This window comes from Hydra viridissima, unplaced genomic scaffold, assembly GCF_058129835.1.
Source record: "Hydra viridissima isolate aposymbiotic clone 2 unplaced genomic scaffold, HvirCarnegie_v1 scaffold_1, whole genome shotgun sequence".
NCBI classification, from domain to species: domain Eukaryota; kingdom Metazoa; phylum Cnidaria; class Hydrozoa; order Anthoathecata; family Hydridae; genus Hydra; species Hydra viridissima.
In genome coordinates, this window is record NW_028324300.1 from 21,551,624 (window position 1) to 21,570,371 (window position 18,748).

The window sequence follows — 18,748 nt, forward strand, 5'->3', positions numbered from 1 at the left end:
CGTATCAGGGCCAAACAAATGGGAGGAAGGGAAGGGGCCCAGGGAGGCCATACCAACCTCACTTTTTTACTATGCCTCAAAAGCGATTCAGTGCATTGGCAATACTTTTTTCTCACAAGGATCTGACAGACAAAATATCATTGGTATATGTTACTGAGTTCGTTGTCTAAAAACCAACTAGAAAAGATATCTTCGAAATATTTGGAGAAAATGATTTGTAAATTATCATCGCATTTTGTTTCATATTGAATTCAAAACTAATTTATTTTTTAAGTTTTTGAAAAAAAATATTTTTATCATGAAGTTAGGAGCATTAAAGCTTTATAGTAATTTATATTTTTAGGCTTTTTTTTTAGAGCTTATGTCACTGTACTTTATTTACATTAGAAGCAAAATGCAGGATTTATCAAAGGCATATAGTTAACATAGGGTAACTGTGAATCAAGATTTTGGCTTCCTTATACTATTCCTATTTACTATTATAGTTTTTCACAAACTTATAAGTTATTAAAATTAGAAAGCTGCCGTGGATCGAAAGTTTTTCACTTTTAAGACAACAATCAATAAACTTAATGCGAAATAATTATAAAATGCTCGATTATTTACGTCCTTCTTGTCCCCTTTCTTTAAAAAATTCAGAAAAAAATTTTGACATTAGGACGAAACAAGATTAAAAATGAAGACAGCTACTATTGGATTACAAGCTCTTCAGTGCAATTTTTTGTTTTCCTCATCTTTTGCTCGCTTATTTTGCTTGGAGTTTTCATTTTTTATAGTTTTTGATTCAAAAACGTAAAAAATATCTGCAACCTTAATATACAGGGAACTCGTTTTTGCAGCGCTCTCGTCTCAAGGCTTCAAACGAAAAAGGTAGAAAATTAAACAAAGAAAAACTCCTCACTAAATCGTGTTTGTCTTTCGTGTGGTTTTCACATAAAGTCTGTTTTCAGGACTTTTTTTAAATATTTTTGGATTTACCAATTTATAAATGTAAATTCGGTGTCAAGAGGGGGCACGTGGCTACTATTGGTTATGTCAAGTTTTCTCAGATTATTTTGAACGCACAGCAAACGTATGTTGCATTATTTAAAACTACTCTTTGAAGGCAAAATAAAAACTGGGTACGCCTCGTTTCCAGTTTTTTTTTAAAATGTAGAAGCTAATTAGATACCTCTTTTAAATCAGTTTAAAATTTTTAATGAGAGGAAGAAATTCCGAATGTTGTGTCTTCTTTCAAACTTACATCATTTTATAGAAAGTTCTACAAAATGCTTTAAAGTTATCCGTCGTAAATACGAAAATATACATTTCCCTCTTCCTTTGACTTATTCTCAAAGAAAATTATAATAGTGTAAAAAATAAACCACGAGTGTTTAAAGTATAAAGATTACAGCTGGCCAGTGGTAGTTGCACTAGATTACATTATAACCACAATCTAAAGTTTTTGGATTTATGGTAAAAAAATAATAGTAATAAAAGTCAGAACGGAAATACCAAAAACTTTGTCATTTAAAATTCAACGAATATTATTTTCTTCTAATTTACCCTTAATTCAGCTTAAAGCTGCGAGCAAATCTGAGTTTACTGTAAAATCATTCAATTAGTATGGATCATAGGATTTCAGCTCGATGATCCACACTATTTAGGTGGTTTTACTGTAACTAGAAATGAGATGAACAAAGTAAACTTTATAAAATCGCGCTTGCACAATTTGTGATTAAAATGATCGATATGAGAATGTTCAAATGTGAACTTATTAATACTTAAAATAAATACTTTTAATAAGTAACTAACATAAAAAATATATACAAATATATTAACTGATATTTCTTTAATAGTTACTATAGCTAATAATATTTATTGACAACGAGGTTATGATTAAATAATCGTTTGCAACAAGTGTGTGACGTAATATGAAAAATATAAAAATATATCAGGTACAATAAATTTTATCATCAAAAAATTTCTAATCATCTTTAAGTAAAAAAAAGTAAAACACTGAAAAGAAACCATCATAGAGCTGGTAGCATTTGCATAAGTATTGAAAAGATTGTCTCAGATGATGACCCAACATCTTAAATGTGTGCAGTCATGTTGGATGGAAACAATTGATAAATGGAAAATGCTTCGTTAGAAGAAACGAAAATTTTTTTAACTGAGTTTTAACCGTTTTTTAAAATCTCATTTTAAAACCCTAATCCCAACCTTTTGTATATGAAACGTCAGAAGGAATCTTTCGAAATGGTTTATAAATGCGTTTCTTTCTCCAACCCAAGTATCTAAAAACGATCAGAATATGACTTGATTCCTCGCTCAGCAACAGTGTTTTAATAAACATATCTTCAATTAGTTTCACCCTCCTCCCGTTTCTAAAGAAGGAAGTTTGAGCCATTTACCATAAGTTTTTTTTATTGTTTTAAGACCAAAAAATATTTCTAAAATGTTTCTGAGTTCTCCTAGACAGAAGAGTCAGTTTCAACTTTAACGCACTTTTTGATTTTTAGAAAGGTTATTAAGACAGACAGTTAAAATAGTACCTTCAAGAACTTCTTGAGATTTCTAAGATCTGTCCCAGAGCTCAAATGATCTTTGTATAATTGAATATCAATAACTAGTGAATAAGAACATTTTGTTGCTTCTAGCCGAGATTTGAGGAACAGGAACTCAAAGGCCAAGAGAAATTATTTTTTCTAAATTAGAGTAAAGTAAATCTTTAAAATTATTGTCTTTTGAAGCAAAGAGTAAATGTGAAATCAGTATTTTACAATTTTGAATAAATATTTTGCATAAGAAATTAAATATTGGAGCAAGGTTCATGGAAGTATTTTGCTTTTGGTATAATTTTTAATAATTGGCGCGCTGCTTCACTGGAATTCACTCTGCTTCAAGAATACATGGTATTAATTTTATAACACGTTTTCGTATAAATTTTGTAAAGTTTTTTAATGTTTTATAAATATAAACCTTGCACATAACTAAGAGAAAAAAAAAGCTATAACTGAGTAGCTGCAATATTCAGTTTCACTTGATGCTAAGAAAATTAATAAAGTAAAAAAAAGTTTCTCAATAGTCTGTTGAAAAGATCTAACATGAAAAGTTTGAACTAGTTGAGTCATAATATTTTTCCATCAATTTCTCTGAAGTTTATGAAATATATAGAAAGAAATATAAATTTACTAACTTTTTTGTTAAATCTTTGTGAATTTCAAATTCACATTTAATCTTGTCATAATCTGTATTTATCACGTTCGAATGTTGGGCCATTTGCAGTTTTGCAACTGTAAAAAATATTCAACGCACTTTTTGCCACCTATTACCCTGTTCCCACTAACTCTAACTCACGTTTCTACCTGTTTGCTTTTAAAAGTTTCCGTTTTAGTGAGAGAATTCTCAGATGAATAGATTTTTACTTATCTAGCTTCTTCAACAGAGGATCCGTTACTTATATACTCACAACTAATGAAAACAAATCTTTTAATCTTTAATACATAAGAATTCCAATCGCATTCTTCATAAATTGGAGCGCTGCTTCACTGGAATTCACTCTAAAGTTTTTTAATGTTTTATAAATATAAGTTTTGCACATAATAAAGAGAAAAAAAAGAAGGTATAACTGAGTAGCTGCAATATTCATCACTTGAAAACTTTGCTTGTCACCGATTTGTCCTGTAGCAGTTTATGCAAAGAAATTATAGTTGACGAAATATCTGATAAAAAATATTTGATAATAAGCATTTAAAATCAAAAAACTGTAGAATAAAAAATTTACTTTTTATAAAGTTTAAACAACATCGCAATATTATAAGCAATCTTCAGAAGTTTAGCAAAATGTAATGTTATAAAAAATCTTCCAACCGCAAAATCAAAAAAAGAAAATGCGTTTAGAAAGGTATAAAAGAGTTGATAATTATAAAGCCTAAAAAGATCACTCCTCAACTGACTCATCAATTACAAATGCGAAATTTATCCAAAAGCTATCTCTAATCCTTTTTATAAATTTCTTTACTGCGATTGCTACAAAATTAACCAATGGAATTCCAAATCATAGATTCAGCTCTCAAAAGTACCTGACCAATCCTAACAGCACCCCTATTTATATGCAATCAATGGCGAAAGAAGAATTCTTCGGCTATATTAATTCCACTATCATGATGAGTAAGGTTGTTGGAACGAATAAGTTTCCAACAAAACTTCTTAAACTGATGTCAGGAATTCAATGATAACCACTAAGTATCAATTTAAACAATTCATTTTGCAAAGGAATGTTTCCTGATATATTCAAACCGGCCCAAGTCATTCCACCTACTATCATCCAATTTCTCTTCTTTCTAATGTAAGTGAAATCTTTGAAAAAGTTATACTTTACAAGTTATACAAATTTCTTAACAAGTTATACAAATTCCTAAACCAATTTTTAAAAAAAGAAGTTGACGAGGCAGCGATTTAAAGCCATAAATAATAAACAAAAGTAAACTCGCATTTTTGTCATTTTATTTGCAACATGTTTTTAACCATCAAAGAATTATAATGTTAAAGAATGAATGGAATTGTTTCTAAAAAATTTTTTAAAATTGGACCTTCTTTATTTGGAGAATGGCAACGCAGGTTGAATGGACGAGTCATAAAATGTTCTAGCTTGAAACTTCAGCTTGAAACTCCCCCCCCCCCCCCTCCTAAGTACATACCTAAGTATAAATATTAATTAAATTCTAGCTGCTCTAGAAAGCTCCATTTTGATAAATGGGATTTCGTTTAAAAATTGAAACTGAGGAGGGTGTTGCTTTTGTTCTGTTTATTTGGGAAAAAATTTTTATTTCTTTTTTTTTTAATAGCTAAAAAGCTTTAAACTTCAACACTTTAAGGTTTAAAAAATGAATCTACCAGACGGCAACTACTAGTAAAAAAGTTATATGAGAATTACTTCCTTAGATTTAACATGGTTTCTTTGGTATAAGAGGTAACGTGGTTTCTTTAAGCTTGAATGATGATTAAAATTAATTCTTTGGTTTTTTAATTGTTTTCTGCTTCATTTTTTCTTCTTCCTTTTTAATGATTTTTCTTTTTTTTTAAGAGGGAATCAAAAAGTTATCACATCTTCTGTGACGTCATCACAACTCTATGAATGCCAGTTTTTACGTTGCACTTAAAAACACTGAAATGTTTTTATTGAATCACAACACCTGGGTAGCTATATGGTACTTATACTTCAAATTTAAGACTTTCATTTTTTTTTAAAATATTTTTATTTCGATCATTTAGATATTATCAAAATTTTAAAGTTTCTGAGAAGGAAAAATTTTTTAAAATTACAGAAAATCTTTTTTCTTCTCTTAATATCAAAAAATTATTTTAAAAAAAATTGAAATTAAACAACTTTTCACGATTTTTTAAAAATATTTTAATTAAAGACTAATTTTTGTTTCTCTTTCTAATTTAACTAATTTAGAAAAAGTTTTAGAGAACGAAACCCTGACATTAAACAACGATCATGCTACGTTTGAAAGTTCTTACATCAAGCGTTTAAATGGCTATTATTGCGCAGGAGATGGTAAGCTAATGCTATACTTTAGTTTTTCTAGTAACCTTTAATAGATTACTTAATAGGCGAATTGATTTTTAAATCGAGTCTTTTACAAAATCTTAAAGAACCTGTGGAAAAAGTGTCATTTGTTAAATAACTTCATGCGATTATTTTAAATAAGTGATCTTGAAAGAAATATTATTTTCCATTTTCATTCAAAAGAAAAAGATGTTGGAAATTTTTCGCAAACTATTACATATTTTTTATTGTAAATTTTCACAATTTTTTGACCAGTTATTTCGAAGAGAGCTGCCTCGGTTCAAAAGTTAATTTCAAGAAATAGTTAATAATTATGCGTGTTAATTATCAGATGCTTGATTATTTGCATCCTTTTTGGCGCCTAATTGTAAAATCATTAGAAAATGTAATTTTTATTTCATAATTTTAATTTTAGTTTTTAGGTTACAAGAATTAAAATCATTAGAAAATGTAATTTTTATTTTATAATTTTAATTTTAGTTTTTAGGTTACAAGAATTAAATGTAAAAAAAAAGTTTAACTGCACAATGACTTTTTAAGTGAAACGTGTTAATTAACCATACAATTAAAGTTATAAAATAATAAAAACAATTTTTTTAAACTATTAATATCTATTAACTAATCCATGCTTTTAAAATTAAATAGATTTGTTAATACTATTAATTACAAAGTTGAGGAGGTAAAGTAAAAAATATCTCTACAATATTTGGTACAAAAGAACTCATCGCCGAGCGTATATTTATTTTTGCCATATTTAATGCCATACGTAAATAATGCTTGATATAAAGATAAGTCTTCATATTTTCTATGTGCGATTGCATCATCGATTGCATCATCGATTGCATCATCGATTGTATCATCGATTGCATCATCGATTGCATCATTGAGTTGCTCGTCAGTTTAATTTGTTGTTTTTTTGTTTCTCACTGTGTGCATCTTTCTTTATTGACGGAGATTTTTTTTCTTTTAAGTTATTAACTTACGTGGCTTATTTATATAATTAAACTAGCTTGAATACCCAGTGCAATGCGCCGGGAACTAATCCACACTGTGGTAAAGCAGCTTTTTCGCAACAAACACAAGCTAGCACGTGTTGCCAACTAGCCCCGCGATTATTGTGCCAACTAACCCCAAAAATCTTTTGCTCATTAAAATTCTATAAATCCCCAAAAACGTGAAATCTGTTTCAGCTCGATAATCCACACTATTTAAGTAATTTTACTGTAACGAGAATGAGATAAAACAGATAAACAGAGAATTTATACAATTGCGCTTTAAATATTTGCAAAAAAAATTATCGATAGGAGAGAATACTTAAATGCAAACATTTTGATACTTTAATGAAATATTTTGTGCGATATTGATACAGAATCTTCTTTCTCTAATAATAATACAGCTTTAAAAAAAGATAATGTTATATTTCAAGGCTGCTATCCTTTTAATGACATTGTGGAGCAAAAAGATGATTATGGTGTTTGCAATCAACATTTATTGGATCATTTCGCTCCAAATTATAATAATTCCAAACTTGATAACGATTCTGAGTTAAATATGCTGTATTTAAATTCAATAGATAGAAAAAAGTTGAATGAAAAAAATTATTATCAGCATACAATTAAATTCATTGATTTAAGTCATTGTCAAATAATAACAGTGAGAAAAAAGGAACTGAAATTGAAAACAGAAGAAAAGGGATATCATTTCAGGCTGAAAACACAGAGAGAGATAAACCAATATTAAAATGAATACTGACGGCGAGAAATAAGAGAATCAGACTAGAAACACAAAAAGATAGGTTAATATTAAAACGAATTTTGACCTTAGGCTAGAATTTAGAGATTCAGGCTAGAGATACCGTGATATAGGTCAATAATAAAACAAATATTGACATTTGGCTAGAACTAAGAGAATCAGTATAAAAACTAGGCTAATAATATGAAATAGGCATAAGATAAATAAAATTCTAGAAAAAGGTGTGTCGTTCCTGATTAAATTTTGTTCGCCATTTTTATTTATAGTTTATAGAAATGTAAAATTTCCTCTCTAATTTATTGTAGCTAACAGTTTCAACAAATCTGCTACAATTGGACTGAGCGTAGCAATACCATCAATAGTTATAGATGTAGCACGCAGAAAGATAAAAGAGGAAAAAGTGCTGAAAAGTTCTGAATTCAAAACCACCAGTACTAAATCTGAGATTTACAAATCTGAATCTACAAATAACGTTTACTTTCTTCACTTCTAAATTTGCTTTTGAAGTGTTTAAATAAAAAAAGTTTCTGCATTTTCAGATAAATGAAAATTCTTCCACAGATTTTGTCATTTGGTCAAATACTTTTCTAAGCTCATACAGCTTTCATAAATCATTCTATGCAGCTCTTAAGAGAGAATGACTTTAAATAGTTTTATATTAATCTTAACTTTAAACAATTTCCTTAAATAATCATAGCTGTAAAAAATTTCTTTTAAACTGTGAATACTTGAAATTAAAAAAATATTTTAAATGTATTTCCTTCTTACATTTTTACAAATTTTAATTACAGTTTTTTTTTTGTTTTTTTTTAATTTATTTTTTTTCTAATTTTGAAAGTTCTCAAAAGTTTGTAAGCTTTGTAAAAAAGGTTTTTAGATTGTTCTTCTCTTGTATTTTGCTATTTATGATAGAACTTGAAGTTATTTTTAACACAAACGTCTATAAAAGTCTACAAAAGTTCAATATTATGATTTTGTTTCAAAAGTAAAAAACCATGAAATCCTGTTGCAACAAAAAACATTGAATCATTAGTTGAATCAGAGAGTCAAAAATAATTTAAATTATGTAAACTTCAAAAGCTTTATTTTGTTAATAGCCTCTTAATCTTGATGAAAAATAAAAAATTCTTTCAAAAGAAGAAAATTAGCAATAGATATAAGAATTAACATAAAAAACGCAAACAAAACAAATAAACTACAAATCCAGGTAAATGAGGATCATTTTTCATATAATCATAAGAAAAAAATGTGAACAAAAAATAAAACATATGATACTAAAACGATCAAATTTAAAAGTGAATAAAAAGTTAAATTAACCGATATTAAATTAATTCAAAACATTTAAAACTTAAGTAATTATTAAGATTGCTTTCGTAGAAAATTATTTATTTATTTCAAAAAAAAAAACAAAGTGCATTATTATGAAAGATATAAACTTAACACTATTTATTCCTAAAAAATCATCCAAAAAAAAACCCACATAAAATATTATTACTTATAAAAGGTGAAATAATTAAAATCAAATTGATTAGTAATAGCTAAGTAAAAAATTTATGAGAAGAATAAGAAAAAACCTAATATGATGGAAATGTTGTGGTTTTTTTCTGCGGCGATTTATTATCACTCTTATCTTTAGTTAAACTTTTAAATAGAAGTTCCGCTGAATTCCCTTGATTGTCTTTATACGTTGTTTAGAGCAGTTCGTGTACTGATAAATTCGTAAAAAATTAGCTGCCACCAGGTGTTACTTTGACTGATATTACTATATTTTGTTTAACTGCATGTTTATACTAAAAAAGAGCTTTATAATGTTTGGAGAGGTGAAGGCGATGCAAAAAAAAGATCAACGACATTGAAGACATTTTAATTTTATATTTGAAAAGTGAAAATGTTCATTATTGTAAAAACAGTTACGCAACGGCGAAAAGGTGGCGCTGTTTTTAAATTTTTAATCTGTATTTACATGTAAATGTTATTAAGATCATTTGCAAAAATAATGCAAATCATAGGTACAATTAGATTATAATTTTATATCTCGTGTTAATTTCTGTATTGCATAATATAATTAGCAATGAAAAATTTTGTTTTAAGTTAACACAGACTTTTTGGCTTGCAACAGAGATTTTACCATTTTTAAAAAGAAAACATAAAAACAAAACAGTTCGAATATGCAACCGATGAACTGCTGAACAAACTAAATATTCTTCGAAAGTTCAAAAGTTTGCATTGAAGCTAAAGACATTAAAACTACGAGAAATAGTTTATGTTAGTAATTTAAGGGGTTTTTTAATGAATCTACTTGAAATATATCAAATGGGATATCTGATTGCGAACACTCTGCTGACATATTTTGACTGCAAAAATGTTTAGCTGATGTTTTTAAGAGCGTTTTAGTGAAACTCTTCATTACCATTTAGTGTTAAGGGTAGGTTAAGGAGGTTAGGGTAGGTAAGGTAGGTTAGGTAGTGTTAAGGATTGTTTCCTAGGACGACATTAAAAGAAAAAGTGATCATGTACGAAGAAATAGAGAAACTACGCGAAAACTATATGAAAACTATATGAAAACTGGAAGATGTTTTCACATACGACCGAGTGAGTACATTAAACTGAAACGAGGTAAGCTTTTTGAGCTTTATATATTCAGCCCTAATCTTATTGCCACTCTTTTTATAAAAATTTCGGCTGCCACTAGTAACTTTTAAAAGACGCTTGCAAAATTCATGTACCAAAAAATAAACATTTGGAAAAATACCTTTAATTTTCCAAATACTTCCGAATATTAAAATGATTTACATTTATTTCACATGCATATGATCTAAATATTCCTTTAACGAAACTCTGTTGTTGTTTACATAGAGAATAGCTAGATTAACGGCAAATGGATGACAGCTGAGCTCTTTGGTAACTTCTTTTATCTTTTCTTCTTCATCGTTTGTTTTAAGATTTTTTTTCATAAAAAGAAACGCATCTTGCTGAGTGAAAGGGTTAATTTTTAAAGCTGAGACTTCGGCTTTAATCAGTTATCTCCCATCTCGTCTTCCATGATGTAATTAATCTTGCATCCAATTTCGCCAGTCTCGTTTCTCTTTTCAAGATATCCTCTTCAGCTCTAGTTTCCAATTTCTTGTTCGATTCGATTCAGCTTCCTGCCTCACAATCCTTTTCTAAGTCACACACCAACTGAATAGGTCGTTCAATAACATAACCATTTCCCAGGGGTATTTTAAAGCCACGAATAACTCCATCTTTCCCTTTATTGTTGTTTTCAATTCGACCGATGTTGAGAAGTGCCTTGTCCTTCACATCGTCTTTAATGAGCACCATGCTTCCGACACCTGGGAGTTTCGCGTTGTCTTTCTTTTCCTTTGCTTGTTGTCGTTCTTCCATTGCGTGCACGTACTCGTTTATCCATCTTTTCCTTAAGTGATTCTTACAATTTTTAACACACTTGATCCTCCGTAGTGCACAATCGCCCCTTGTTATTAAATCAATATGTTCTTCAAGCAAAATTGCAGGTCTCCCCCTCATTAATACATTTGGCGTTAATACTTGATTATCGAATTGTTCACCTATTGTTCATAGCGCATTCCACATCCAACAATACTTCTTTCAATTCAAAGAAACTTAGGATACCCTTACCGATTGTTTTTGACAAACTTTTCTTCATTATTCCAATTAATCTTTCAAACAAACCTCCCCAGCACGGCGCTCTTGATAAATTAAACTTCCATTTTATGGCATGAGTAGCAATACAGTTTGTGAGATTTTCATCTTTCGTAAGTGTGAGTAACCACTTCCCCGTTGTCACAAATGTCTTTGCGGTATCACTAATCATCATTTGTGGAGGTCCTTTTCTTGCAACAAACTCCTTTATAATTCTCTGAAATTCTCCTGCCGATAGATCATGACAAAGTCTAAGGTAGACAGCTCTTGTACATGCGCATGTAAACAGTGCAACATAACATTTTTCAATAAACTTTTGTGGCGTTTTATATTTTAGCGGACCAGCAAAATTAACACCTGTAACCGTAAACGGTTCGATATCTTCAGTTCTAAAGCGTGATAACATTGCTCTCGTTGGCGGTAACAGCGGTTTTGCTCTATATCTCTTACATAAATTGCGTTCACGAATGACCTTTTTTACGGCAACTCTTAAATTCGGTATCCAAAACCTTTCTCTTATGCTACTCATGGTATCTCCTACTCCCCCGTGTAACGTTTTCGCGTGATGATGCTCAATAAATCTTAAAGTTAGTTGAAATCCTTTTGGTACAAATATTGGATTATATCCAGAGACTTTTCCGTGACATCTTCAAAGCTGTTTTTCATCCTGTTTAAGTTTTACATCGGACTTTATTGCAACAGCTTCTTGTAGTAACTTAAGATTCATCAACTCTGCTTCTATCATCTCTTCAGCTTTCAGTGGTCCTGTTATCTTTACTTCATTCCGACAATTGTATATAAACCTTTTTATAAAGGTTGATATACTTATAATCTTCCGATACTTGTGTTTGCTCAATATTTCTTTAAATATATCATGTCCCTTTATTTCTTCTGTTGCCATACTGACGTTCTCTTTCAAACTAATAGTTTCACATGATGCGTACGGAGTTTCAATTATTTCTGGTTGGATTGGTCAATTTTCTTTGTGTTTCAACCATGTAGGTCCATTTAGCCACAAGCTTGATAATTTATCAGGACTCAGTCCTCTTGTCCCAAGATGACTTGGGTTTTCTAAAGTTGGGACAAAAGCCATTTTACTTCTCCATTCAATAAAATCTGTTGAACTCGGTTCCTGACAAATTGTGACCAACTGCCCCTTTCTTTTAACCAGTAAAGTACCGCAGTACTGTCAACCCAATTATATACTTCTATAACATTATACTTGTTTAACGTCTTCCTAACATGATTCATTAACTTGCTCAAGGTATGCGCCGCTACCAGCTCCAGTCTAGGAATACTAAGATCCCTTGGTGCAATCCGTGCTTTCGCTACAATTAGGTTGCTCGTTTTTGAATATTGATGTCTCACTGCAATGTAGACGCATGCACATACGGCTGATTTACTTGCATCTGAAAATCCATGGAGCTCCATTTCAATGATTCTTTCAGACACGATGCTCTACGGAATTGAAATAGTTCTTTTGATACTTCTTGCTTTGATCCAGGTCTTCCATTCTTCTGAAAGTTCATTTGGAATTTGTTGATCCCATCCAAGTTTTAGCAAGCATAGTCGACTGTATAGTATTTTTCCAGTGACTAATACAGGTGCACTAAATCCCAATACGTCAAAGACACTGTTGAGAGCTGATAGCATTTTCCTTTTTAATATCACTTCTTTATTTCCGATAGTGATGCATGCAGTAGATGCAAATCAATCGATAGTTGATCCGTTTCTTTGTTCCAAGGAATCCCAAGTATTTTTGTTGATTTAACCTCAGCGTCGCTTTCCAATTTGCATACGTTGCTATGCCATTTGTGTAGCTGGAAACCAGCTCCCATTAAGATTTGAGTTGATTCATTTTTAAACCTGATAAGTTTTTTTTCTGTTTCTCCACCTGCTTGTATATCATCAACATAAGTATCTTTTTCCAGAGAAAGCACCGTTTTTAGATAAATGTCCTTATATTTTGATATATGCTCTTTAATGGTAGCACCAAGAATGTAAGGACTTGAACTTGAACCAAAAATTACCCTTGTAAACCGTAACTCCGTTAATTCTATTTTCTTTAAGCCCTTATACCAAATTAAGCGTTGTGCGTCTCTATCCATTTTTTGTATTCTAATTTGTAGAAACGCCTTCTTCACATCAGCTAAAACCCAGAGTTTATTCATCCAATTTAGTATGATTATGTCGAATATTAAGGGTTGCAGCGATGGTCCCACTTCTAGACAATCGTTTAATGAAGGTGATTGAGCGTATTTTCTTGCTGAGCAATCATAAACAATTCTCATTTTCGTTGACTCGGCATTTTCTTTGATTACTGCTTGATGAGGAAAGTAGTGAATAATTTCTCCCATAGGTTTTTCTGGTGCCATTTCCAATATTCCCTCATTGATCTGTTCCATCATTATATCATTATACTGCTCTAGTTTTTTAAGTTTTTTCAACCGAATCGTCACACTTTCCAATATTTTAGGAGCCAGATTTCTGTTGTTTGGCAGTTTAACAACACCCTTTTTCCACGGCATTCTGGTTTCATAATAACCTTCCTCAGTTTGTTGCAGTTTTTCGCTGAAGTCTTGGTGGAACATTGATTCGCTGCTTGTGTCTGATAATCCAAGTACTTCTAAACTACACATTTGCTCGAACTCATCACGACCAGTTTTCAATAAAAAACTTTTCTCTATACCAGAACTCAATTGCGTTCGTCTCCCAGAAAGAGTCCATCCCAACATAGTTAATTCGGCTCCTGGATCTTTATCCGAATTTTTTCCGAGAACTACCGGTTCCGTGTTTTTTAGTTAATAGTTGTACTTGCATTAAACACCGCTCCCATTGTTTCTTATTTATTTTCCATTTTACCGTCCATTGTTGCGTTCCCATCTTGACAAATGGAAGTGTGATGTTTTTTGTTGCACTTTCTGCATCCTTTTGATTTACAATTTACCGCCGAATGTCCGTAACCAACGCAGTTGTAACATAATCTTTTGCTTGTTAAAACCTCCCTGCGTCTTGCAACAGTTAGCACTTTTGTACAATCCTCGCTTTTGTGATTTTGTAACCCACAGTAGATACATCCATGCTTACCATTAGTTGCCATGATTTCTTTGTCATAAAGACCGCCATTACAAACATCTACAAACATTAACACCTACACACATTAGCACCTACAAAAAATTAACACCTTAAAACACGTTAATTACGTCTTGAAGACTTTATTCATGACAATTCTTTGCAACTTTAAAAAATGACTGAAGGTAATTAGCACCCTGTGAAAAAATGTACAAGAACAAAGCAAAGAAAATAAACTAGTTACATTCAAGAATGTATGACCTGTTTTTTTTTTGCTTCGCTTTCATGGGGAGGCAGGTCATCTGGATCTGATGATGGTGTTGTATTTTCTTTTTCACGTTCACATCCTTCTATGTTTTTAATATCAACATCGCCTAGACTTTGTAATGGCAGAGCACTTGGCTGGCTGGCTAACATCTTCGAAACATTTTTTTCTTAAAATCGGACGTGCCTAACCGATATGTATATAAATATTTGAAGCATATGCATATATATGTATATATATTTATGTATTACATATTATGTATATACACATGTTTCTTATATGTATATTATTTATAAATTTATATATATAAATTTCTACATAATATACATATAACACTATATATATATATATGTGTATATATATATATATATATATATATATATATATATATATATATATATATATATATATATATGCATACATATATGCATAATTACATTAATCATTCATATATAAATAAATGATGATGTAGGTTAAGTCGGATAAGTAGGTTAAGTTAATACTCCAGTAAAACAGCAAATTTTATGGCTGAAAAAGAAGTTCAAGAAAGAGAAAGTCTAATACTTTTACATCAACAAAAAAAATTTACATTAAAGTTGAATTAAAATGAAATTAATGTAATTTTTTGCATTAAAAAAATTGTCTTTTAAACAAAATGTTATGTGTTTTTATATCATAAAAACAGAAAAAAAACAGAACTTAAATATCCTAAATACTCCTCTTGCCTTTTTTTAAACTTAATTGTTGTTTATCTGACTAAGAGAAATTTTTTTTTTCAAAAACAGTTTATAGTTTACTAAACAAGTCAGGTATATGTGAAGTGTAGCATAATAAATTTTATTGCAGCTCAAGGAAATTTCTAATTTCTTTTATTGCAGTTATAAAATTTTTGTTGTCAAACAGAAATTACACATTAACAAGTCATTTTTCTGTGAACTCTGCTAAACTTATACTATTAGGGTTTTGTGTTGCAACTTACCCCGTTCACTGTTGCAACCTGCCCCGATGCAAGGTAAGTTGCAACATCTTTTTTTTCATTTTTGTTTCAATATTGCGGAATAACTAAGTTTTAAATTATATTTATCAATGATGAATTAATATGTCACTAAGATCTATTTACCAACACTGAAAAAAAAAATTTTTAATATTAAAGTTTAAGGAGATAAATGTAGTTTTTTAAATTTTGTTGCAACGAGCCCCGGTCTCCCCTATACAAATGTATACTTTTTTTTTTTGATATCATTCTTCTGTTTGTCTTTACAAATTTAAAATATATTCAAGTCAAAAATATGATAAAAAGAAAAAAAAAAACATATAGGTGAGCACTGGAGGAAGTTCAAAAACATGGGGTGCGAACATTGGAAACACCGCAATGGCTGTCGTTTTAAATTTTCGGGGGCTAGAGTTCCTTTATTTATTATCGGAGGTAATTCGTTTTAAGAGCATCGTAGAGGGCGCTCTTCTCTCTTTACGATCAAACTTCGAGATCGATAATTTATCAAAAAACGAGTGAGCAAATAATTTGTACATGGGACTAGGTCAAAAAAATCGGCGAACACTGGGCGTTTTACCCAGTCAGTCAATAATGATATTAAACAAAATATTGAGACACTTAAAACAATAAAAAAAAAGGGGCAGTTTGGGGTCAGGGCGGGTTTATGTTAGCTCTGACTACCGTAACTTTATACAAATCATCCTAAACATCCTAAAAATTAGATTGTGTCCACAATTTTGTTAAGATCATAAAAATTAGATTGTGTGCACAATCTAATTTTTATGATCTTAACAAAAAAATTTAAATGATTTTAACAAAAAAAGTTTTTTCAAAGTGTTTTTCTTAAGGTCATTTTAGTTGCTATGGAAACGGCAAGTGTAAATTGATCCGAGTTACATGAAAAATGAAATCAGCCAACATAAATGATAGGAGTTGAAAAAAAACTTCATTTTAAAACAACCGAAAGTTTTTCGAAACAAAACACAAATCTAGTATCTTTAATAAAATTATACTACTTTATTTACAAAAAAAAAAAATTTTAAACCGCCTTCCTCCTTCTAGGTAAAAAAAAAATGTCCACCGTTCGAAGCATTTAAAAAATTCGCTAGAATTTTGTTTTTCGATTTTCCGAGTTCCAATATTTTTTTTTTTTTTTTTTAACATCAAAAAAAACTTTCCGTTCTAAAAATTTATTGAATCTCATCTTAAAAACTCGAATATTTTTTTCATAACTGTTACCATTGACAACAACAAAAAAACAACCTAATTATTTTATATTTCCATTATTATTACATTAAATTATTATCATTAGTAGTACTTAAAAATCTTCTTTAAGTTTTAAAAAAGAACAAATATTCGCAATAAAAACTCCAAATAAAAATAAAAATCTTTCCATTTTTTTCCACGTTTCAAGTTTTAAAAGAAATTCGTTTTTTTTCTTTTTAAATTACTTAATATTTCATTTCATAAATAATTCTTGTATTATTTATACATTTTGTATATTTATTTAACATATTAAAAATATTTAAACAATCAAAAGTATTTCGTATCATTTCAACTTTTTCAACTCTTCCATGTTATAAAAACTTTCTTGTATTACATATACTTTTTACATATTTACATTTTTATTTATTTTTTATTTAACATATTAAACATTTTTCGTGTTTCTTTCTTTAAACTCTTCGATGTTATTAAAAAGGTTTCCACGGTACCAGATCTTCAACCGCTTAAAGTTCGAACCACGAAGCCATTCACAAATGTCGTCGATGAAGTTCGTGTCTTTGTGAAGGGAAAGTTCTAATTCTTCAGCGAGTCGAATCCACGGAAGGAAGAAACCTTCGAACTCGTTCTTTGATACCAAAGTAATACTGATGTATATCACCAACCTTTCAATCTTTTGCATCGGTGTCCATCCATCGATCTTCACTGGATGTATGACACTGATGATGACACCACGAACGTTGGTCGAACATAAAATAACAAGTTTTTTCTCATCTTCACATAAAATCTCTTTCCAAACATTTAATTCATTCAACTTGCATCCTGCGTCTAAAAATTTCTCCATGAAATATTTCTCATGTGAAACTTCATGAGCAGTTTTTCCATCGCGTATAACAATCCTCCACTTTCGTTCATCGATTGATCTTTTCATGACCTCGGTAATCGACGCCTGCGTTTCAAAGAAGCATTCAAAAAACATCTTTTGATCTTCATCTGAAGAAATCATCTTGCGTTCACCTGAAGAAGAAGAATAATAATAACATATTAATATTATTATTAATATTTATTTATTTGCAACAACACTTATTCAAGAAAACCAAATTGCAAAAATTTGAAAACACAATATCGTGTTTAATAAATATAAAACGGATATTATTTTCTTAATAAAAAAGATCAAAACAGTTCAAATGATCGCAAATTAGTTCAAAAAATACTTTTTATTTACTAAATATTTATTAAACAAATAAATAATTTACGAAATACAAAATTAAAATATTTATTGAAACTTGTCGTACGCCATTTTTCAACTTAAAATGCGCCTCAACCAATAGAAATACGATAAACAATTCAGCCAATCAGAAGCTTCATCAAAAGCATTAAAACAGCGCTTATCTTTATTCAAAAGTCGCGTCATATTTTTGATACAAAAACAATTTATTTTCAAACTGAAATAAAAATATTTTCGCTTTCTATTTCTTTGCTGAAGCAACAAAAAATATTTTAAAGTATTATAAAAAAGTAAACTAAAAGTATGTCAATTTAAAGCGGTAACAGTCAAATAAAGAACAGTTTGAAATTATATTTTAAAACTGTTACACCAAAAGTAACGTATAAAAAGCCATTTCTTTTATGGTCATCTTTTTTAAACTTTCAAACTAGTTTTGAAAAGAAAAAATATCGAAAAAACCATTTTAATGTCACCAAAATAACTAAAACTTTTCAAATATTTAACTTTAGGCAAAGAAAAATAAAAATATTGTATTAACTGAACTTTCAATCGCTTTTTCCCTAAAAACCTAAATAATAGAAATATATTCTGCTCAAAACTGATTTTAACAACTACATAACAACAAAATCTTAAACACTTACTTCTTTTGCGTCGTTCGTTCAGAAATTATTATAAACAAGAAAATAAAAATAGAAGTATGCGATTTTCATCAACCAACTTAACTCCTTCGCCGATGTTCTCATTTGAAAAACGTCGATTCGCTCACAAAGCTTTTTGTTTGAAAACTCACCCAGAGTGAGGGTTATGTTGTAATTGAAAACTCGAACGTGGAACGTAGAACAAATGTTTGCAATTGTTCTCTTTTGCTCTATTCGTCACGGTATGCTTTAAATATTTTAAGTTCTCCTGAGAATCTCTATATTCTTAATACTCTCTGTTCTCTTGAGAATATTTAGAGCATCTCATGACAATTCTTGAAAGTAAGAACGTGAT

The 18,748-nt window shown here is 29.8% G+C and overlaps 3 protein-coding genes across 3 annotated transcripts in view; all 3 read right to left on the reverse strand.

The window, feature by feature from the left end:
- Positions 1 to 10,877: 10,877 nt before the first annotated feature.
- On the reverse strand, positions 10,878 to 11,504 carry LOC149893880 (uncharacterized). Its single transcript, XM_090076287.1, has one exon. The coding sequence runs from the start codon at positions 11,502 to 11,504 to the stop codon at positions 10,878 to 10,880; it is 627 nt and encodes a 208-aa protein (XP_089932413.1).
- Positions 11,505 to 12,642: 1,138 nt separating this feature from the next.
- LOC149893881 (uncharacterized) lies at positions 12,643 to 13,710 on the reverse strand. The gene has a single exon (XM_090076303.1). It carries the CDS (start codon positions 13,708 to 13,710, stop codon positions 12,643 to 12,645), a length of 1,068 nt encoding a protein of 355 aa, XP_089932429.1.
- Positions 13,711 to 16,855: 3,145 nt separating this feature from the next.
- LOC149893882 (uncharacterized) overlaps positions 16,856 to 18,748 on the reverse strand; it is a 56,889-nt gene continuing 54,996 nt past the window's right edge. Inside the window, exon 3 of the transcript XR_016449116.1 lies at positions 16,856 to 17,142. The gene's annotated coding sequence lies outside the window, so the exon portion shown is untranslated. The remainder of the gene's footprint in view (positions 17,143 to 18,748) is intronic.

Excerpts from the sequence above, each read along its gene's own strand:
- LOC149893880 (XM_090076287.1), bottom strand. The coding sequence starts at position 11,504 with ATGAGTAGCATAAGAGAAAGGTTTTGGATACCGAATTTAAGAGTTGCC.
- LOC149893881 (XM_090076303.1), bottom strand. The coding sequence starts at position 13,710 with ATGTTGGGATGGACTCTTTCTGGGAGACGAACGCAATTGAGTTCTGGT.